Source organism: Peromyscus maniculatus, chromosome 11, assembly GCF_049852395.1.
Source record: "Peromyscus maniculatus bairdii isolate BWxNUB_F1_BW_parent chromosome 11, HU_Pman_BW_mat_3.1, whole genome shotgun sequence".
In the NCBI taxonomy this organism is placed as follows: domain Eukaryota; kingdom Metazoa; phylum Chordata; class Mammalia; order Rodentia; family Cricetidae; genus Peromyscus; species Peromyscus maniculatus.
In genome coordinates this window covers 71,350,450-71,373,813 of record NC_134862.1, presented here as the reverse complement: position 1 = coordinate 71,373,813, position 23,364 = coordinate 71,350,450, and the positions used below count along the sequence as shown (strand labels likewise).

The 23,364-nt window shown below is 42.4% G+C and overlaps 1 protein-coding gene across 8 annotated transcripts in view; it reads left to right on the top strand.

Annotated features, from left to right (window-relative positions):
- The window catches only part of Dnm3 (dynamin 3), a 495,138-nt gene that overhangs the window by 234,200 nt on the left and 237,574 nt on the right, over positions 1-23,364 (top strand). For all 8 annotated transcript variants that reach the window (XM_076547837.1, XM_076547834.1, XM_076547833.1 and 5 more), the window contains one exon: positions 14,886-14,999. In XM_076547837.1, the coding sequence (XP_076403952.1) occupies positions 14,886-14,999 (114 nt within the window). The remainder of the gene's footprint in view (positions 1-14,885; positions 15,000-23,364) is intronic.

The window sequence follows — 23,364 nt, the reverse complement described above, 5'->3', positions numbered from 1 at the left end:
TGCCTGGCTCTGCATCCCCAGTGTGGAATCACAAGGGTGTGCCTTTTCCACATGGGCTCTAGGGGTTGACCTCAGTTCACCATGCTTGAACGACAAACCCTCTGTGGACTGAGCCATCTCCTCAGCCTCCAGAAGTCACTGTCAAATCATCTGAGCCCACACTTCCCTGTTCACTCTCTTCAATGATTTCCATCTGGATAAGTTTATCTACTTAATTAGACCAAGGGTCACAGACAGTAAAGCATGCCCCAGACCACTCAATTATTCGGGCTCTAATCTAATCAGTGGATACTCATGGATACATTCACAATCAGGGTAGATTGTTGGAAGCTGGTCTAACTTCAGACAATGGGGCCTAGTTGGAAAAAAATGGTTGGTGGGGGTGTGACTTTGAAGAGCACCTCTCATATATCTATCCTGGCTTCTCTTCTTGCTACTCAGCTCAGCCTTCTGGTCGCTGTGAGGTAAGCATCCTTTCCCCACTTACGCTCCAGAAGCCATGCTGTTTGCCTTGCCATAAGTTCACAGGCAGAGCCGCACAAGAGAACCGTGGACTGAACTTTTCATAAACAAAGTGCAAAAGAAGTGTGGACTGACATCTCCCAAACCATAATCCAAAATAAGTCTTTCTTCCCTTATTCTGTTTCCTCAGGTATTTGCTAAGGTTATGAAAACCCGAACAAAATCCAAAACAACTTACCGTTTTACTAAGAAGTCGAAAGCTATTCCAATGGCACTTAAGTCTTATCAGTTTCCTTCTGATCTGGCCCACGCCTACTGCTCTGATTCCATTAGCTTTTGTGTCTTCTCCCACTAATTACAATGCACGCCATGGGCTTTCTTGATGTTCCCACCTCAGGGTTTTGATATCTGTTATTTCCTCCCTACCCCCTCTCCCCCCCACAATATCCACATAGTTTATGTTTTAAAATTCTTCAGCTGGAGCTGGAGAGACTGCTCAGTGGTTAAGAACACCTGATGTTCTTCCTGAGGACTCAGGTTCAGTTTCCAGCACCCACATGGTGCTTACAACTGCCTGTAATCCCTGTTCTAGGAGACCTGACACCCCATTCTGACCTCTGCAGACACCAGGCATGCACAAGGTGCACACGCATACACTCACATACAATAAATAAATAAATAAATAAATAAATAAATAAATAAATAAATAAATAAATAAATAAATAAAGATTTCTTCAACTTTAGGTCTCTGCTGAAATAGGATTTCATTATAGAAACTTCCAGACTAAGGGGGAAGCACAAATAATCAGTTCATACAGTAATGATTTCAAAGGCCATCAGTTCGATGCCTGGGTGCATCTTCTATCTCTAGCTGGTACCTTGACGTCACAGGTCTTCACTTCTGAAGGGCTGGCACGCGCTATTTGATTCTGTTGGTTGAATATCAATCTTTCAGACTGGCCTAATTTGTATTAAGTGTTGTATGTCATTCCCATTATCATTTTTATATATTAATGAGCACTGTATTCTTAGGGAGAGATGGCAAAGCTTTACAGGGGTTGTAGAATTTGTTTAGTTTAAATTGACTTTTATATCTGCCTGAATGTGCATTTCTAATATTAAGACATTCCTATGTAATCAATCCTGGCTTTATCCCATTTACCACTTCCTCGTCTCTCCTGAGGCCCAAGCTCTGTCAGTTTTAGAGCATAGAGTGACTAAAATTTCCTCCATATGTACAATGCTCTTTGGGTGATCCTGAGTCCCACAGGTACCACATTTGCTCGGTATTTAGAAGCCCAAACAGTAAGCTAATATGAACTTGAACAGGAGGAAAGGGTAATAGGTTGCTCACAGGAAGGCAGTCCATCATTTTATCCTCTTATAGTTAGTAGCAGAAATCTCCTTAAAGAACACTACAAGATGTCTACGAAAGAAGGCAAAGGGGGTGTTGGGACGTGTGCTCTTTTTCCTAGCATGCCAGGGTGGAAAGAACTAGATCAGACATGCGCATTGGTGGCCCTGCTCCAGGGAGCTCTTAAATGGCACCCTGGGACAGGGCTTCTCAACCTGTGCGTCACAACCTTGGGTTGCGTATCAGATATTGACATTACAATTCATAACAGTAGCAAAACCACAGTTAGGAAGTAGCAAAGAAATAAGTTTAGGTTTGGGCGTCACCACAACATGAGGAAGTGCATTAGGAAGGTTGAGAACCACTGCCCCAGGGCCTGGGTCTTATGTGGATGGTGTGATCAAGCAGATAAAGATCACCTCTGCAGTTTTCCGTAAGAAGAAACCCCTAGCAATGGAAAACTATTGGCTTTTATGCTATAGATGTTTTCACAGCCTACACTGACACAATTCACAGAACAGTCAGTCACCTAAAATGTGAGAAACTAAGGTCTCTGATCATATGTTGAAAGAAATGAAAAGCCAGAATCCCATACTGGATTAACGGATGTATTTTCCTCGGAGCACCAGGATTCCTGATGATAGGTGGTATGCAGGAAGATAGGGCTGCTAGCAGTCATTTAATCTTGGATACATTGACAGTCTCCTAAGAGTTCTGGATTCTTCAGAGGTACTGTAGGATAAGGAGATTTTTGTAGCTGTACTGGCAACCCCAGCACTTGGGCTTTGTTGGCCAATTCTCATTACTTAATACTAACAAATTAATGTCTGACTTCCACCCGAATGACAGACAGCTAATCTTGTTCCTTGCCTGCAAGGACCACAATTTCCAGGGAACTTCTTTAAAACCCACAATGTGATCAAAACAGGTTGTATCAAACTCTCGAAGGACTACCTTTAAAAAAGGAAAAGGCAGGGGTAGGGGGCAGTTAGGAGATTTGATTTTTGCATCCAGAAGGTGCTGGGAAGGAACTGATTCATTGTTTGCAATCACAATAGTGTGGGCAAACTTCAGCTCTAATGCTTACCCTAATGTCTGCCTGCTCCCTTACCCATCAGCACACAGAAACATTGGCTAGTGTGGTTTGATCAACATGACAGCAGAACACAGTTCTGTGTTGAATACTTTTATATCGGTTCTAATGTGTCCTCACTGTCTTCAGAGATGCTAAAGGCCTGCCTCAGAATCTGCTCTCTCTATGCAGAAATTAAATGATAAGACCAGACACAGCAGGAGCCTCCAGTAAGTACCCTTGTACCCTTAGCTCCAGTGACCCTTTGGATTGCCCAGGTTGATGTCCTTCTAGGCTAAATGTTCAGACACAGCAGGAGCCTCCAGTACCCTTGTACCCTTAGCTCCAGTGACCCTTTGGATTGCCCAGGTTGATGCCCTACTAGGCTAAATGTTATCTCTTCGATAGCTTCTGTGTTACTCAAACCAATGAAAATATTTACTTTTAATTTTACTTTCCTTCACAGTGACACTGGACTTTTTTGATCCTCTTTGTAAAGCATTCTCTTCTGGTAGCTTTGGCATGTGCAGTATTCTCTTTCTTCTCTCACCCTTCCAGCCATGCCCTCCCCCCCCACCCCTGGTTCATCCTTTCTGCCCAGCATGCTGCCTGTCCTTAAGGCGCAGACCAGGGTCATCTTCTTGTCCAGACTCTCTCTCTCTATTTCCCCCTACACCCACAGCTTCAGTCCCATCCACAAATCAACAACTCACAGGTCTATAGAACTGCTCTGGGCTGCTTTACAGTCAGGGGTCCATTTTGCACATTCCTCCTGTGACATGTCCAGACAGAACTTTTGACTCATCCCTTCCCTAAACACACATTCCTCTCCCTCTCTGTGAACGTGCCTCCTGCGTCTGCTCAGTTTCAAACACGGAGACTCTGGGAGTCATCCTTGACACGCCACTTTCTCTCATCTTGCATATCTAATTTATCATTGCCATACTAATTTTTCTTCCTCAGCATCCCTCTGATCCGCCTGCCTCCCCATGTGTCCACTCCAGTGGGCCTGTCAAAGTTATCACTGTCTGTTACTCGGGGCTCTGTAGCAGTCACCCCGCTCGCCTCCTTGCTTCTTTCCTCTAATCTCTTCCCCAAACTGGAGCTGAAAAGAGAGCTTTTATGTGAAGTAAATCTTACACGACTGCTTTACTTTAAAAAACACCTCGAGAGCTACGAACCAGATTTCTTCCCCTGAGTTGCAGGGCCGAGCCTGGCTGGCCTTCTTTGCAGGCTCATCCTGCATGCGGCTCCTTTTTGCTTCCTAGTCATACTGTGTGCCACCCCAACCTCCATGTTCTCCCAACTCCTTTCAGTTATAACCTATATTCTAAAAACCTCAAGTATGTCTTTTCTGATACTTCATATGATCACCATTCTTTTCATGCACCAGTGACAACTGTGTCTTTAGTCTGCGTGAGTCTTCACTCAATTTCTATTCCCTCGTTTCTTAAAGCTCCATCAGGGTCAAGAACCGGGCCTGTTTGCCTGTTTCCTTGTTATTATTTCAGCTTATTCTTGAGTGCCGTGTACATTCTAACACATATAAGGTGATAACAGGTTAACTATTAAATAATTTCCTATCTGCTAAGTTGATATGTATCTTTTTCTGGACTGTTTTTAGTAAAATGTCCACACTTTACTCAGGCCTTGCTAATTGTGGAGTATCCTTTCTCCTTTGTGTATATGTAGTTTGGTCCTTGAACGTAGAGAAATAGATGCCAGACTTGGCTCCCATTCTGTTTCGTATCATGTGCAATCTCTTCCACATGGAGGGCCCCAGCAACTTCAAAGGGAGCTCTGCACATGGAAAAGATACACAGGGAAAAAACCTGAAAGAAAGTGGAGCCCTGATTTTCATCATGGTTAATGGGCCAGATCTCAGTGAGGTTTAGGTGAGTAAACTCTGAGAAGAAACGTTTTTTCAAAACAGCAGTGCCTGGGGCAGAAACGATGCCTAGATGAGCTCCTCAGTGCAAGAGAAAGGAAAGAAAGTCTCCAGCAGTGGCTTTATAAACCTAGGTAGTGCAAGAGACGAAGGAGCCTCAGAGCCGTGAAACTCACCTTCATGGCCTGGGAAACTGGGCAGGAGCATCAGATGCCTCTGCAGGGCAGAGTGAGTGGAGGGATGGAGGCCCCGTAGCGGTTGTCCCAGGAGACTGGGACAGTCCAGAAAACACAAGTGACAAGGGTTGTGTCCCTCACCGAGTTGATCCTGTGAAACGGTGACTTGGGTTTCTGTTTGGCAGTGAGCTTTATTTATCAGTTTACAATGGAAATTTATACCAGGGCAATGCCGCAGTGGTCGGGTTTTACAGAGAAGCCACAGTGTTATCATTTTGGCAGCTGGAGATGTTCAAATAAAAAAGAGAGCTGACGTGAATGTTCACGATGGGGACCTTATTTTCAGCCAGCTTTGACTGCACCATAGTAATAAGTTTTCAGTCAATCAAGTTAGATCTGAATTTAACGTAGTCAAGGTGCTTGCATCCTGGGGATTTCCCAATGGCTTCATCAGGACTTCACAACATTTTATGTTGTGTGGTTGTGTTTATTTCCACTGTCAGGTTATTTTTAATCCTGCGCCACTTTTTCAACACACTTTGTTCATTGCATATTAAAAAGAACTTCAAGACAGGGCCTGTACTAAACAAGCAATGACAGATGTCAGCTTAGATTTTTTAAATATCATTCTTACTGTTAGAAATTAGAGGGGAGATATAGGGAAACTGAGGAATAAAGAAACACAATGTTGTATCTTATCACCAATTTACAGTTATAATGGGGTACGATACAATACAATTACTTCTTTCTATCCTTATACTAACAAACACAATGGAAATAATCACATATATACTGCACCTATTGCTAGTAGGTGGTGACTTAAACTCTGATCATATATTAATTCATACGAGTCTCACAACAGCTTTATGCTACAGATATTACCATTCCAGATTATATGCAAGGCAAACACAGGTTAAGTAAACCCAATGTCACCCAGGTAAGAATGACTGGAAATAGATGATTTCTCCCAGTTCTGTGCAGTTCCGGTGATTTCCGACCATTTGTTGTTGTTGTAGAACCCATACTGTAGCCAACTCCTTCATCTGTGAGTTGAGGAATGGCCTCTGAGGCTGAACTAGCAGGGAGATTTTATTTCAGTGTCATACTAAAAATGTGCTTTTCCAAGAGGAGCAAAATGGCCCACAGCGTACAGGCCCTGCAAGGGAGGCCTCTTCATTAGTAGCTGGTTAGTAGCTGGTTAGTAGCTGGTTAGTAGCATGGGCTTGGCAGTCAGGAAGGAAGCAGAACTTGGTCTCTTCCTCTGCCACATAAGGAAAGTATTATCTCCCTCCTAAGATCAGCCTGTGGATTAAAAGAAGTATCAGCGCATGTGCAGATCTCTTAGCACAGTTGCTGGCGCACAGTAAACGCTGGCTGCTGCTGCTGTCCTTGGGTTCCTAGAAATGGGGTTAAAGTTATATACTCTGACTTCCTAGAAAGTTCAAGCCAGGAAGGGACACCCAAACATACAAGCGTCATACAGCCAAGTCCTTCAAAGTGATGGCAGATGCTCCAGTTTTGAGCAAAAGGACATTTCCTCAGAGACTAGATGTTCCATCTTAAGCCTTTTTACACATGCTTTGCCTCAGGCTCTCCTTTTCCCTGCCTCTTTACCTCAACTGTGAGGTTAGTCCATCAGACATTGAAATCTCGTTTTTCATAACAGGTCTGTCAGCCACTGTTAGGACGTTCCTGGGCCAGGGACCCCTTGGTGTGGCCCCCACTTCAAGGCACCCTGTACAGTGGCTGCTTCATCTATAGGTATCCAGGAAACGCTGCTCAAGTGACCCTTAAGTGAGACATGTCTTTGGACAATTTCCTCCTCTATTGAACTTGTCACTCACTCACAGTGGCATTTTCTACAGAGAACATGGGCAAAGATGAGGAAGAGGAAGGTGTGGACCACACTTCCCTGTTCACCTCTCTGGATTTGCCAGTGGGAGCTGTCACTTTACCCTTACTGGGAGAGCAAGTGAAACATAGTTGGTTCTTCTACCCCCCCCCCAACTCTTAGTGGGCTCCCTCAAATTGCTCCTGCCTTCTGTTTCGTTGGCTGTAACCACTAAGTTGGAGAGTTACTGGTGGCATGGGTCCCCTTTAAAGAAGGAGGCCAAGAGTTTACTAGTCTTGAAACCACTCTTCCAAAGCTAAGCATGGCTCCCACGGGCATTCTCCTCAAACTACTAGTGCACAAAAGACTCTGGAATAATTCAAAACAGCGCACTGGTAAAAATCACTCTGAGGCTGCTCCGTGCTCAAGGTTGGATGTTTATTCCTTTTTCTATATCTTGTTTCAAATTATATTCAACCAGTTTCTTTTCATGACCTGTCAGATTCAGCAATAATCAAATGACATCATCGATGTGTTAAAAGATGTTACACATCAGTAATAAAATGTCAACCACATAGACATGTCTTGGATGTGACTATAAACTCCCTCCTACTCTGAAAATTTCCAGAATTAAAGCCAAAAGATTATATTCCAAAAAGGAGTTTACAAAACCCAAGTGCTTGGAGAACAATGAATTAAAATCCTCTGTCAAATTCCTCGTCTCCAGGCAGCCTCAGCCAAGGGGCTTCTCTTGGCCAGGGGGCCTCTCTTCCGCAGCTCTCCACTGAAGGGGTCTCCACAACAAACTTGTTTTTCCTCGGCATTTGAAATTGAAATGTCCTCCTGCTCCTCATTAAGTTTTTCGGCTTTCCATTACTATAACAAAATATACCAAAAGCAGTAAGCTATCGCAAGAGAAAGGTTTCTTGGCTCATGATTCTGGTGGTTCTGTTCCAAGACCAAGTAGCCTTACAGCCTTGGGCTTGTGGTGATAGCAGCTCATCATAGCAGAACAAACTACCATTAAGAATGGCTGGAAAAAAACAAAAAAACCTGGGTAGGGGTGGCTCAGTCCTTTAATCCAGGGACAGAGGCTCTGAAAGTTTGAGGCCAGCCTAGTCTACAGAGTGAGTTCCAGGACAGCTAGGGCTGTTACACAAAGGAACCCTGTCTCAAACAAACAAAAGAATGGCTGAGATAATCCCTTCTACCCAGGCCTGGCCCTAATAGATAGGGTTAGCCCCTAAAGAGTATTCTGTGTATCCATGATTCTCAGATATCATTCGGTATCAACACGGTGAATCCAGTTTCACATCCTGCAGCCCATGTGCCTGTACATGGGAAAACACTTTTCACGATTATCAAACCCTTGCCCCAGGCACACCTGCTGAAAATATCTCTGTGGGTCAGATTTGGGACAAGGACAAGCTGTCTGTTCTGAGGACGCCTGTCCATGCAGCCATAACCTCTCCCAAACCAACAGGGTGAGTGGTTTGACCTGCAGCTTGGCTGGTTCTCTGCAGCCTCCAGCATTTGGCCAGGTAGGCCCTGAAGAGTGTGGACTGTTCTTAGAAGCAGGTACTCATCTGTGGAGAAAGGCTGTGTAGGAGCTTTTACAATCCACTGAGGCCAAACTATCAAAATACCCGGTCGGTCGGTGCTCTGTAACCGCTTCCCAAGCTGCGGCAGTAAAAGCCAGCTGCATGGCTGGAAACAGAAAGAGAAAGCTTGCGCGGTCTTCCATAAGCAAGGCCAAGGTCAAAACTGCTTGTTCACAAATAAAATCCAAGGCCTTGACCGCACTGGAACGCTTCCATGTGTGCTTTTTTTCTCCCTGAGATTGTACTCCTGTTATCATCTAGTGCGCTGGCCAGAGGCCGGGCTCTGAATTTCGGCCCCTAACAGGCAGGGTTTGTGTGGAGGAATCCCAGCAGAACTCTCCTAGGGTAGGCTTTCGTGAGGGGCAGGGGTGAGACTGGTCCAGTCTCTTGACTGATGATCTTTGGTTGTTTTCAAAGTTTCTACATTTGCCAAAAGTAGCTTCGGTGATACTTGGAATAGTAAATTAAACAAGGGGGGGCGGGCGTTTCTCCAGCCAAACAAGTGAGAACATGCCCTTTCCACTCGCGAGATCCCTTGTAGTCTTGCATTACAGGGATGCTTGCTCTTGTTTGCTTGGTTACATAAGGCAGGATTTGATGCTCAGACACTGAGAGACCTAGGTGTCTATTGTGCTGAATGCTGATAGGTTCTTTTTTTGCAACCTCAAGTGTGAATACAAAAGGAATATCTCACATTTTATCTTTTTCGACATAAGGATGCTAATCCTATTTTCTGCCCATTCTATTCAAATCCTCTTTCTTTTTCTCCCTTTCTCCTTTATTTCCTTGGCTTTCTTTCCTTCTTTTTTATTTCCTCTTTGTACTTGTACCCCTTATGTTCCCACCTTTTCTGCTTGTTTTTGGTTGTGGTTTGAAGCGGGATCTCTCTCACCCCACGGCTGACCTTGAGCCCGTGGATATCTTCTGCCTCAGCCTCCTGAGTGGTGGGATGATGGAGGTGAATCACCATGCCTGACTGCTCCACCCATTTAAACAGGACCTTTTCCAGAGTCGGTCCACCTTGATCCCTGGCATCCCCTCAATTCCTTAGTGAAAAACAACGCATCAAAGAATTTTCTAAATTCCCAGTCTATGCCGAATGGCATCTGTTGGTAAACAATGTGTTCCCTTCCCTATGCAAAGAACAAACCTGGAGCTTCTCTGAAGGGCTTGCTGTCAGTGTTGAGTGCTGAGGACAGTGCCACGAATTCCCCACAAGGAGTGACAAGGGCCATGTGTGCCTGCTGGCAGCTTGAATCCTCCTGTGTTTCTCTCCAATTCAGAAAGCTTGTCGGGAGGCAAATGATTGTCGTGTCAGAAAAATAGTATTGAATCCATCTTATTTATTTTTGTGTCATGGCTTTGCAGTGTGTGTGTGTGTGTGTGTGTGTGTGTGTGTGTGTGTGTGTGTGTGTGTGTGTGTTGCTGGGGATTGAACCCAGTGTGACTTAGATGTGCTGGGCAAATGCTCTACCACCTCTCATTTTCACTGTTCTTAGTAACTCACGGTTTTTAAGTAGCTGAAATGACAATATCCACCAGACTAAATAATGTTTAGTAAACACTGTTTCAGCCATAACATTGCATGTGTCTGGAAATAGTGGTGCATGCTTGAGTGATGAGTCCGATGGTGCCAGCAACAGCAGGCAGTTTATTGCGTCACATCATCTTACAGCTCAAAGCTGTTCCTGCCTTCTACGACATCAGTGGCTTTCACCCTCCCTAATGTTGCAACCCCTTAATATGGTTCCTCATGTTGTAGTAACCCCCAAACATAAAATTATTTTTGTTGCTACTTTGTAACTGTAATTTTGCTACTGTTATGGATCATAATGTAAATATTTTTGAAGATAGAGGTTTACCAAAGAGGTCACCACCCACAGGTTGAGAACCACTGTGCTACATACCTCACTGGATTCTCCAGGCCTTTTCTTTATCTCTTCATTTTCTATGTCTCTGTTGGTTCCCTCACCCCACCCCAGGCCTGATGTCTCCACCAGAGCTGTTTTGTGTGATGATTGATAACCCGAATTGTCCCAAACTTTGAATGTACTTAGATCTGTTTGCACAGACGTTCAGAACTCTGGGTCCAGTCAGGTCTAGCATCTCATCTTCTGTGTGAGGTCCACACAGAGCCTCTGGGACACAGCAATGCTGACCGTGTCCCTGCGGATCTGTTTCTTCACACCCAGCTTTTATCCTGCTTTCTGAACCACCTCTAGCCTGCTCAGTCTCACTCTGTGACTGAGTGTCCCAGGGCTACTCCACCTCTCGAGACCTTCCTTTCAACCTCCTGTCCTCACTTCCCCGCTGACGACCTAGACTCTTCTTTACTGAAGAAAAAGATCATAAGCTTCCTAGACTTTGCCTGTCTCCTGCAGGAAGAACCCACAGGAGCTTTGACTATCTGGCCCTGTCTTTCTCTCACTCTCCCCAGAGGCTCACAAAGTAAGGCAGCCCAACTCAAGGCCAGTCCCTCTCCCAGCTCTTCGTCTCCCCCCACTCCCATCTCCCTTGTTCGTTACATCTGTCCAGCACTACCAACCCCTTACTCACTGCTAATTATTTTCTGTCACATAGTTGCCACCATGAAGAGCAGGAGACCATGCCCTGCCCCCATCCTCTTGACCCCATGCCCGATGCTGGGTTCAACTCCTCTGGGAAGATCTCTCTTCAGCTGTTTTGTCCATTTTGACTTTTTGTTCTTTTCATCTCAGTGAGCTTTCACTCCTCACCCACCACCACACTGAGACCGCCAGAGCCAAAGTCCATTCCGTGCCCTCCCTTATACGGAACTTGGTAAATTTGAGATTCCACTTGCCTTGATGTCTATGACCCTAAGGCCTGTATTTCTGATTTTGTTTCAGCCCCTTTTGACCACCTTTTAAATATTGGTGTTCCTACATAATTCCACCCTGAGCCACTGCTGTGAACTGTTGCCCATGTGTATACGAAGGACTTTCAAGTCTGTAGGTTCAGCCTTAACTTCTCCCCTTTTCTCCAGAGGGTCCCCCGTATGTGTCTTCTACAGGTACCTCAAATTCAACATGGTCTTGAATGAACTAACACTCCCCTTTCTAAAATTTGGTCCCCTTCCTCTGTTCTTTCTGAATTTTACAATGGTTGGCTCTGAAAGATGGTGGAGGCAAGCGTTTCAGAACCAATCTAAAACACCATAACCAAATCCCTGTTTTCTAGTAGCCACATTAAACTGTAAAACAAAACAGATGAGGTCATTAGAAATAGATTTAATGTAACCTAATTTATGCAAAGTGTCATTTCTTTATAAGCATTTGAGTGTTAAGCAGGTATTTTCAATTCTTTATTTAAAGTTTAGAAATTTAGAGTGCATTTTGCTATCACACATCTCATTCAAACTAATCATTGGAATTGGAATTCTGTCTGTGGCTAGTGATTATTGGCTGCTAACTGACACCATTCCAAATTTCCCTTCATCCAGCTGCAAGTCTGTCTGTCCTGTTCATTTTACTCTCTAGATATTTCTCCAGTAGATTAAGTTCTTTTTTTTTTTTTTTTTTTTTTTTTTTTACTTTTCACATTCTGAGTTTAATTTTCACACTAGTTGTTTCTCATTTGGATTATTACAACAGCTTATAAAACCTAGTTTAAGTAGGCCTTGTGGGACAGGCCTGTAATTCAGGCTGTTTAGGACTGAGGCAGGAAGCTCTCAAGTTCAAAGGCTACCTTGTCTAGAGAGTGAGTTCAAGGCTAGCTTGGTAGTTTAGTGAGACTTGTTTCAAAATAAAAACTAAGAACAATGCCAAGACTATGGTATTAATATAATCCTTGCTTATCTTGTAAAAGGCCCTTAAAAATTAACAATTAAACCAAACGTGACCTCTCTGTTCAAGGGAGCATTCTAGATCCACTGGAATGCTGGATATAGTGGAGCATCTACTTATATGTAGCTAGAAAAGAAAAAAAGCTCAGATTTATTAACATCTAATATACATGTTGAAGCTAATATCCTTGAACTTGGTATCCAAGAGGTCAGCAATAAAGCTATTAATATTAAGGAACTGATATATATCTCACACAAAGTTTTTGAGATAGTTAAAAATGTTTCTCATTGCCACAACATAGTCTCAAATTTATTTTTAAGTACTTTTGATATAATTGGTGAATACAGTAGACATACACATAATTTTTAAAAATATCACTTGTATTTATTCATGTGCATAAGCAGAGACCAGAGGACAAATTAAATTACAAGAATTAATTATCTGGCCATCTGGCCAGTTCAAGAATTTAAAAATAAGGATACTTATATTGAAGATATATATCCGGAATTTCTTTCTTATATTTCCAGAAAAGTGAGATAGTAAAATCTAGCATCTCACTTCAATTTCAGGCCACCTATTTTTCTAGCCTTCACCTTTTCTTTTTAAAAGAATTTCAGAGAGAGAGAGAGAGAGAGAGAGAGAGAGAGAGAGAGAGAGAGAGAGAGGAGATGCACATGGCAGCCATAAATTAACCTTTTTTTTCTTCTGTGGAACACAAACTAACACTGTGTCATTCTACCAGGACCTAAAATTCATCAGTGGAAAGCACACCAATTATTTCACTTTATTCAGTGTCTTTGGATATAGAAGAACTCTTCCAGATCTATAATAACAAATTACTACTTTACCTACTTATGCAGCAGGCTGGCTCCAACAAGTTGGACCATGGATTTTCTTCTATGAATGCTTTCTTCTTTAAAGAATCCTTTTTTTTTTTTTTAAGTTTAAAATGAAAGTAGCACAATGATTAATGATTCTATTGTATCCTTGGGGGTCTTATAATTCAGCAGGAAATGCAGATCCAGAGAGATGTAGTTTCAATATAATCATACAGTAAGAGATGCTTTCCAATGAAGAGGGTACTTGGAACGGAGTGATAGACTCGCCTAGAGAAGAAGGTGCTGAAATAGGACCTGGAAGGTGATTCAGAAATCGGGTCACCTAGTTCATCAGATTTTTTAAAATCTGTTCTACTGAAACCTCGCCATGATCATTTGCTCTAAGGGAGACAGTTTTAATTGTATGTGTTGTATGGATATGTTCCATGGTCTTCAAACTGCAGTATGAGAAAGGGTCCCCTTGGTAATATATTAAAATATAGGTCTCTGGACTTCATGTGTATGTGTTCTGATTTACTCAGAGTATGCCTGGCCTAGGCCTTTGTGGTTTTCAGAAAGCACTTGAGTGACTCTGTGTCTGGTAGGAATTGTACTTTGAGGTACACTGTCAACTTCTTTCTATAGTGTAGCATAAGAAGAAGGGGCTGAGAAACCATCTTGGTCTGGGCCCAGGTCGGATGCTCTTTGGGGATAAGTAGAATCAACAAAGCCTTGAGGAGGGTGAATGGACAGTGGGGATGCTGGAAAGGAATCTATGGTCTGGACTGCAAATACGGGGAGAATTTTGAAAAATCAGCAGTGAGAACTTGGGTGTATTTCATAATTTTCCTATGGCCTTTCTTAAACTTCAACAGAGAATTTAACAGAAATATAGAGCATTTTCATCTACCTTCAGGAACCAATAGTCATTCAACAAGAAATTTAAAAAATATTTTTGGAGGTCTAGAACAGTGGATGTTTTTGAAATAGGATACATTTTAAACTTTAGGATAATGTAAAACCATATAGAACTGCACTTCTGGTTCTGAGGTAATAAAACCATCTAGCATCGAGGATATGGGAAACTATTCCATGTGTGGAATAAATTAACTTTATAACCACTGTGAGGAAGAAGGCATTTTTTCCTTAAATGCCCCTTTTAAGTTCTGTCAAACTTGTCCCCCAGTTGTTAACATTTTAGAATTTGAAAACCATTGAAGGATTTTTCTAAGATGCTGCACATTTTGCTCTATAATAAATAACAACCCGAAAGAGGTGGATAAATCCAGACCATTCAACGCCCCAAACTCCAATGTTCATCGTTTTAGCTTTCCTTCTCAATCAGCCTGATTCAGGCCCTTTAATAAGGATCTAATTGGTTGGTTGAGTTTCTGGGTTTTTTTTGGGGGGCGGGGGTTGTTTTTTTTTTTTTTTTTCCATTTGCTGACCAGTGTCTGCTCCAAGTTTTAATGAGCTCCAAGCCAGGCAGACAAATATACCAGTACCCCGGAAGCAGTGGGCCTGGAGAGTCTATCCAATCAATCCACAAAATAAGTTTTAATTGTAGCAGGACTGCCATAAATAGGCTGGTGCAGTCAGTCAGGCTGTTTCGTTTCATTCTTGTCTGTTTCAGTCAACTCTGCTTTTGCCATCCCTATGAGTCCAAGATCTTTGTTTTAGTCACCGATGGGCAAGACCTCCCCCAGTCATCTAAATGTTTGGAAGATAGACTTTCTCCAACAGCTCAGTGGAAGCTGAGTGTGTGGGGGGCAGGCAATGCTATTCTTACTGCCATTTATAATTTGTTTTTAGTCCGTCCGAGACTCCTGCTCCCCACTTACTGACACTCAATGGTTCTGCTGATGTCTGCTTTCTTGCAGGTGATTCGTAAGGGCTGGCTGACCGTCAGCAACATTGGGATCATGAAAGGAGGCTCGAAGGGCTACTGGTTCGTCCTCACTGCAGAAAGCTTGTGCTGGTATAAAGATGATGAGGTAAGCCATGGAGAGCGACAGTTCCCTGAAGTGTTTCTAATGTGAAATTAACTGTTGTTATTGCGATGCACAGTTCCAGATGCCAGTACCTCTTTTGCAGTGAGCTTTGTCTGTAAAGGTTGTTCTAAAGAGGCCTTACTTTTCTTTTTTTCTTTTTTTTTTCTTACAGATCTGTAGTTTTAGAATGTTTCCACTGAATTTCCTTTCCTGCTTCTTTCTTTCGTATAGTTCCATGTTGCTGACCCAGAGAAGTGAATTTATGGGTCAGGAATTGGAAACGGCCTTCCTTATGTTAATATTACGACACTGGTACAACAGAAACAATGCTCATTAAATAATGTCTTAGAAAGACATAAGGTACTAGAAGTAAAATGGATAAGGCACTGCTGTGAGTGAGGTGGTGTGGAAGTGTTGGCTGCAGCATCTGCCTCCAATGAAAGGCTTGGAGAACGGTGAGCTTGCTGCTCTTCATGTTAGTACCGAGTCATTACACACATTTTCTTCTTTGAGAACTTGAGATCTCTGTAAAAACATAAATGATGATAATTGTGGTGTGCTGGCTCATGTTCAACATTAATAATGTCACCCTGCGACTTACTACTTATTGTAAATCTGAGAGCTGTAAAAGCAAAGAAAAGTCACATTAGTCTTAGAGAGCCATTAAGCTGCTGTAAATTCTTCAAGCTCGATTCGGGAGGACATGGATTGAAATTGAGCTCTGTTTTGGAAATTGTAATAGCTGTGTTCTGACCAGTGAAGTCATTGGTATTTGTAACACAGCACACAAATGTTATATAAGAACGACCTTTGACAGCCGGACCATGAGCAGGTGAGATCATCCCAGTCTTATTGGCTGCAAAAGACATGTGTGTCAGAGTTCAAAGCACGTCCTCCTGTGGCCTGACAGCTTGGGAAAGCATCAGAAGATGCCTTTGTCACTTCTTGGAAGGAAAGGTTTGTGGCCCAGGGTTCTTTTCATTTCTCTGTGTCTTCTATGTGACAATGTGTTGAGAAATTTGGGATGATGGGTTGATTCCCATTAAAGATTCTGTGATAAGGAAACCCAAATTCTATAGAAATATCAGAACAAATATGCTATTCAAAGCATTATTTTCAAATTTTTATGTCACCAACCTCTGTAAAAAGTGATATTGGTTATTTTGGTGGTTTGAATAAGAATGGCCACCACAGGCTCATCTATTTGAATGTTTAGTCACCAGGGAGTGGCACTATTTGAAAGGATGAGAAGAATTGGGAGGTGTGGCCTTACTGGAGTAAGTGTGGCCTTGTTGGAGGAAATGTGTCACTGGGGGTGAGCTTTGAGGTTTCAAAAGCTCATGTCAGGCTCAGGCTCAGACTTGCTCTCCCAGCCTATAAATCAGGATATAGCTCTCAGCTACTGCTCCAGCGCCTGCCTGCATTCTGTCATACTCCCTGTCATGATGATAATGGACTAAATCTCTGAAACTGTAAGCCAGCCCCCAATTAAATGGTTTTTTTTGTTATTGTTTTGTTTTGTTTTTTTTAATAAGAGTTGCCTTGGTCATGGTATCTCTTCACAGCAATAGAACAGGAACTAAGAGAGATGTTTTAAGAATCTGAGTATTAGCGACAGTTTCTCTCCTGTGACTGGTGAGGCATCCTGTCATTCACTGGGAAGCTCTAGTTTAAAGATCATGGCATAAGCTCCAAGGCACTCCCCAGTATGTAAAAGAGAGTAAATGTCTTCTTTGCTGTTTAGTTACACTGTAGACACATTTCCACCTGAATATTTAGATGTTCATTTTCATATATTTACATACATTATCAGTCTTCGCACCTTTCTCAGAAACACAAGGGGAAGCAGAAGGTTTTCCTTAGGAGTCGTCCTAGTGGCAGCCAGTGTTTGCGGCATGTTAACAGACCAGCCTGCATTAGAACTTGGGGAAAGGTACTTGTACTATTCATATTTGGAGATGGGAACACTAAAACTAGCAAACATCGCCTCCATCATCAATGCAAACCACTGTTTTGGAAAGTTGTTTCAACATGATTTGGTTTAATCTTATAAAAGCCACATCATGTCCATCAGGTAACCAGCTTCCAATGGTCACAAGAGAGTTGATAGCAAGGTAGAAATTAGAATCCAGGATGCTGGGCTCTAAAAGTCCCAAAGGTACTCAGGGTTGTCCAAGTCCACCTTACCTCACAAAGGGTTCACTGGGATAATTTTCAGGTGACTCGGAGTTGACCTGTTTCTAGTTGTGGCTGCCATGTGCTCTTACGAGATCTAGGGAGTCATGGCTTGTGCAGGGTAGCTGTAGGGCTGGCTCTCTGGCTGCTGTGTCAATCCTGGAAGGGTAGTGAGGCATCTGATGCTCTGGGGAGGGAAGGAAGAAACCTTGAGAGCCCAGGGAGTCATATCATTGGACTTGCCCTCTTCACCTCTAAGGACTCAAGACCACTACAAAAACCACTGCAGCTGATGCTCTCTCAAGAATGCTCGTTTTATACAAACAGGAAATAAACATGTGCATCAATATTGTCTGTGTCCAGTGGACAATTTACTAAAGGTGTATGTAGAAGGACATTGAAGAAGAATGTTCATGGCCTTTCAAACAAAGGCTCACTTTTCTCCTTTTAGAGCATACCAAAAAAGAGGAAAGGACAAACAAGCTTGCTGTTATATGTAACCAACAACCAAGTAGATGCATAGTATAATGTCAAGTACCCAGTGCTCTGGAGAGAACGAAACAGAGCAAGGATGGAGAAGATATCAGGGACCAGCCTTTAGAATCAGAAAAACATCATATTGGAGTAGAGACAGGAGTGTTAAGCTGTGGAGAAGAATTAGTTGAATAGCAACCCAGCAGAGGGCATGATAAATGCAAAAGTGTCAGAGCTGGAAACTGCCAGGAAGCTTGTGACCAGAATGTAGGTATAGTGAGGGACAAAGATGCCAGGGGGATAGGGGCTTGATCAGTCACCCCAATTATTTGGATTTTATTCCAAGGATAACTGAACGCCTCTAAAGCACTCCAACATGGTGTGACATGATCAGGTTTGTGGTTTAGAAGGATCTCTGTGGAGCTGTGTGTGATAGTCATGGTACTCTTGAAAGGTAGAGGTGGGTGGTGTGGGAGTCTGTGGGAGTCCAGCTCCGACTTGCGCCCACCTATTGAAGGGTTCTTGGGTGGAAGAGAGAGGAATTAAGAAATATCAGGCAGAAAGACAGAGACATGGGATAGCTTCGGGAGGGTCCTGGGTAAATACCCAGTCGCCCATAGCTTTATTTAAAAGGGCTTTTTATAATATATCAAGGGAAGAGACAAATATTGATCCTTGCAATATCAAAGCACACCATACAGCCAAGTGTATACCCTTCCAAACACCTGGTAAACAGACCCGTGGCCAAATCATCCTATTATCCAGCCCTGCTGGGTAAAGCAAGCTCAGATTCTCTGACCCTGAGTAATTTGGGCTCCCACCAGGTGGCAAGAATAGAAAGGAGACCAGCTAGGGATCCATAGCAGACCAAGGCCAGAGATGATGATAACTTATCCTGGTTAGTGAGGAACATTGCTAGTTCAAATAGAGAGGCTGCACACAGCCCACTTTAGACATTGGCTACTGTTACTCATTCAGAACTCTGCCCAGAAAAATGATGGGAAGTTTTCATATTAGGAATGCCTGACTCAAGGATGATGACCATCTCCAAGTTGTTGGCATTGGTGGAGCAGAGCCCTCTCCAGCACCCTTTGTTCTCAGCCTACTACTCCTTGGCAGCCACCACTGTCCTTCTCTACCCTGCTCCATTGGCATCCCTGACTATAGCTGCCTTCCTCTGAAGGCCATTTCTGAATGTGCAGTCAGGGCAAAAGAGAGGAGAGAGCACTGGTCCTTGCTCTTTGAGAAAGAATAAACAAGTGGTGGGGTCTGTTGGGAGCTGGAGTAGGAAGAAAGCTAAGAGACCGGGTTCATGCAGGAAGCATGAGGAGTGTGGGGCTGCACAACACACCCTGAGTATATGAATCGGCATGACACTCACCTGTGAGCATCACTGTTATAAATGATGACACTCCCAAGGGGCCTGCTGCCGTTGTTCAACTACAGGTTGACAACCTTAAAAAAAAAAATCTCCCACATCTAGAATATGCCTGTGTGAAAATAAGCTAGAGTTCTACCTTAACCGTGGAGCTAATTTGTTGAGTGGAGAGCTTAGACTGCCCCATATGTACACCAGCACTGACATACTGTGGAAACCTGATGCAGAAAAAAAAAATATTACTATTATTATTATTATTATTTTGTCAAAGAACTGTGGCAAGGGAGAGATCCTTGAACTAGCTGTAGATTCATTAATTTGTTTAATGATAATTTATATTAAATTTCAAAGAGGTGCGTGGTATCACGTGTTCTTGCCACCATCTTTCTTTTGTAATCAGGCAAGTGTGTGTTTTCATTACCACCTAAATGACCGCTTAATGAATAGATTACATCCTGTGAATATATATGGTGTACATAACATATATTTATTTACATATAAACCTGTTTTCAACAGGTTTCTAGTAAAGACAGATGGGTTAAGAAATATACCCATGGTTAAGGAACAGGTTCAAGGCTGTCTTTCAGGATGACACTAAGGGAACAAATGGTTGTGTAGATTTGGTGTTGTGCATAGGCCTGGGCTGGGGGTGTGGGTTTTTTGTGGCTTCCTGTACTGGGTCAAGCCATTCCACTTTTCTCTGCCTCAGCCTTCTAACTGAGCAGAGGGACCATTGCTGATCCAACCACCTCAGAGGGATTTCACAGGGCCTTCATGAATCATATGTGAGCAAGGGTCTTGCTACCATACTAGTGTGTTTATTTATGCTACTGAAAGTATCACTACAGTCTCACTGAATATGTAATGTCATTCTTTGGCTAACACTTCATCTGCTTCCCAGTTCATTTTGATTATTTCATGTCATGACACCAGGTATATGGGATCTGGATTCTTCATGAAGAAAGGCAAGGCTCAGGTAATAAAAGGAAACTCGCATCCCATTTGTTCAGTGAGACTTTCCATTATAACACAAATCTTAAACGGTCTTATTAATAATAATAAAAAAATTCAGTGCCAGCTATTGGGGTAAATTCTGAAAGATCAAAGAGATAGAACAAGCTATAGCTAACCTCACCTTGCCAACTTCTCAGCTGATCCTGTATCCTCAAACTGGAAGCCTCTGAGTCCTCATCTGAATGGATCTCAGCTGAACTGCTGCTAAAAGTCTAAAAGCTTAAAAGCCTCTAGTTCCTGGTCCTCAGGCCTTATATACCTTTCTGCTTTCTGCCATTACTTCCTGGGATTAAAGGTGTGTGTCACCATGCCTGGCTGTTCCAGTGCGGCATTGAACTCACAGAGATCTGGATGAATCTCTCCCTCCCGAGTGATAGAGTTAAAGGTGTGTGTGTGTGTGTGTGTGTGTGTGTGTGTGTGTGTGTGTGTGTGTGTGTGTGCGTGCCAACATTTTCTGGCCTCCATGTTTATCTAGTGGCTGTTCTGTCCTCTGACCCCAGATAAGTTTATTAGGGTACATAACATATTGGGGGACACAATATCACCACATTCCTCTAGCCTAAAGGCCCTCCTATGTCTTGACCAAGAATTAGAAATGATATTATCAAACTGGGTCATTTCCAAGCTGGCATGGCAAGTCCATGATAATTGAAGTGATGATTTTAAGTTATAGTTAGCATGATTGTAGAAGTTTCATTCTCAGCAGTTTTCTATTTTTCTCCCTACTCAGAACAGATATACACACCCTGTTCTTGAGTTTCATTGAATGCATGAGCCCCCACCCCAAGAATCCACCGATAGTTTTGAACCTGTACTCTAACAGTACAATACAGCGATGGTTCACTCATGGCATACACATGCTGCTGATAGAAAGGTTCCAGGCAACATAATGTCACCATCTTATCTTCATGGAATTATTCTAAAGTAGTGTTACAGTTGACAGAGTTTATCCACTTAGTGATATCTTATTCTCTGACATTACTCCCAGGCTGGAGCTCTGTGCACTGTGAAAGGACAAAGTCCATCTTTCAGAGTTCCACAGTTTCTAAGTCATTCCTAGAGGATTTCCTCAGGTCTTGAACTTCTAGATCATGTAGAAGAACCCCAGACATGAAATTTCCTATGCGCATCGTCAGGCACACGTTTTTATTAGTTGTTTACGGCCTGTCTTCCCTGTGTCCCACTGCTAGTGTGTGCATGGCAAGGCCTGCAGGGTTAATTGCAGCTACTTATTAGGGTGAGGTCAGAGCTCAGATGTGAAGATTTGTGATCTGAGATGATTAGCACATAGCTCTTTGACTTCTATTAAAAGAATAACATAAGGTTGGTTATGCTATTTATCTTTGTGGAATACTCTCAGGAGAAATATAGCATTTTAAACAATGTTATGCAGAGTATTCTATGCCCCTCTCTACAGCAGTTTTACCAGTGGACACCCCATTTTGGTGTGCCTTTGGTAGCTTTTGCTTCTTGTGGTCCACCCCCGAAGCTGCAAACTAGCTTCTGCCTTTCTCTTTAACTTGTTATTTTTCCCTTAAATGGTGTCAATCTGGAATATCCCATTTGAAATTCTTTATATGTATTATGAGCATGTATATTCTATATTATGTATCTTTATATTATATATATTTATACATCAACACTAGTCCAGTCAAAATGGTGAAAATGTTTGACAAAATCAGATACCAAGTGGCTTTCAGAGAAGAAGACACTCCAAAGTTATGTTGGTAATGGTAAAACAAAGCTCCTATTGTTGTCACACCTGCTGAACATCCGGCTTGCTCCCCTTTTCTGGAGTTTTCTCATGATCATTACCATCATTATGAGTACCATTGTGGAGTACTTGCAGTGTTCCAGGGAAAGACTGAGCGAGTGCTTTATCTCATTCCCCACATTAGAGACTTAAGGGAACAGGGACTTAGCTAGCTGTGACGTGTTAGTGTCACGTCCTTCTGCACCTGACCATTTCCCAACAAGTATAAATTTGGAAGCCTTGTTATATGTGAGGCATTGCTCTGGTCACTCAGGATAAAATGATTAACAAAGAGTCCATGGTGGCTGCCCTATTGAGGGACAGTCTGAATAAAGAAAACATATAAACAAACTACAAAACTTACCCAGTGCTGATTAGAGTCTATGAAAAGTCAAGCCAGTGATGTGTTTGATATAAACTGTGTCTGAGGTAAAGCAGTCACAGGATGCAGGGTCTTTAAGTTGAGTGATCAGAAAAAGCCGTGCTAGTGTCCTGGGACATAGTTGGGCCAGAGTGATTGATATAAAAGAAAAAGTAACTCTAGAAATGAAAGACTTCAGTTTCACAGTAAAAGGAGCCTTTCAACTTTTTAAACTAGAGGTCACATGATTAGATAATTTTTAAATATATATATATATATATATATATATATATATATATATATACATATATAGAGACAGAGAGACAGACAGAGAGAGCACTTTGGTTCTCTTGTGAAGAACTGATTGGAAGAGAACAAAATTGGACTGGGGGCGGTGGTTAGAAAGTTGTTACCATGATTGTATTGAGAGGCCACGGCATCCTAGGCTGGCCCGAATTGGTGGAAACTGGTAGACAGGATCTAAGTGATGTTTCAGATAGAAGGTGCAGGGCAACTCGACACATAAGGACGGTGAGCACTGTGCACCCAGGGGCTGCTGTTTTCTTCACTTTATGCTGCCAACAGTTCCAACAATGGAAAGAACAGGTAAAAAATATTGATTAATGAAGGTCTGAGACAGTGAGTGAGTCACTAGCTACAGGGGAATTTCATCATGTGATAGAATTATCAAGGGTCAAAAGGAATTATTGAATTAGAGAATTTTGTTAGTTTTCATAATTGGTTAGTGGGTTTTGGTCTCCTGACTATATAAACATGGCTTCCTGGACTTGAGATGATTTGAACAAAAACAAGTTTCTCATTATTAGTTTTCACATATAAATTCTTGGAGGAATTTAGTCAAGATAAGAGAATATAACAAAAACTAAGTAAAAAAAATTAGTTCTGATAACTTTATACTAGTACTCTAATGACAGACTTCCTTTAAAAATGTTTCTAGGGTATACATTTTAAGAGAAAGGGATAATTTAATTCAAGGAAAAAAATTTCACTTTTCTTAATATCAACAAGAAAGGGATACACATAATGTACATCTGAATTTTGTCAGTCTTCCCAGAGTTAAACTAACCAAAGAGAAGCAACTGCTCATTCACAGACGAGGCTGGTTGCCAATACTTATTCTACTTCTGGCCCAGCATGTAGATTGACATGGCGAAGGAAGGTCGAGTCAGGGGACACAGCATTTCCACCAGAA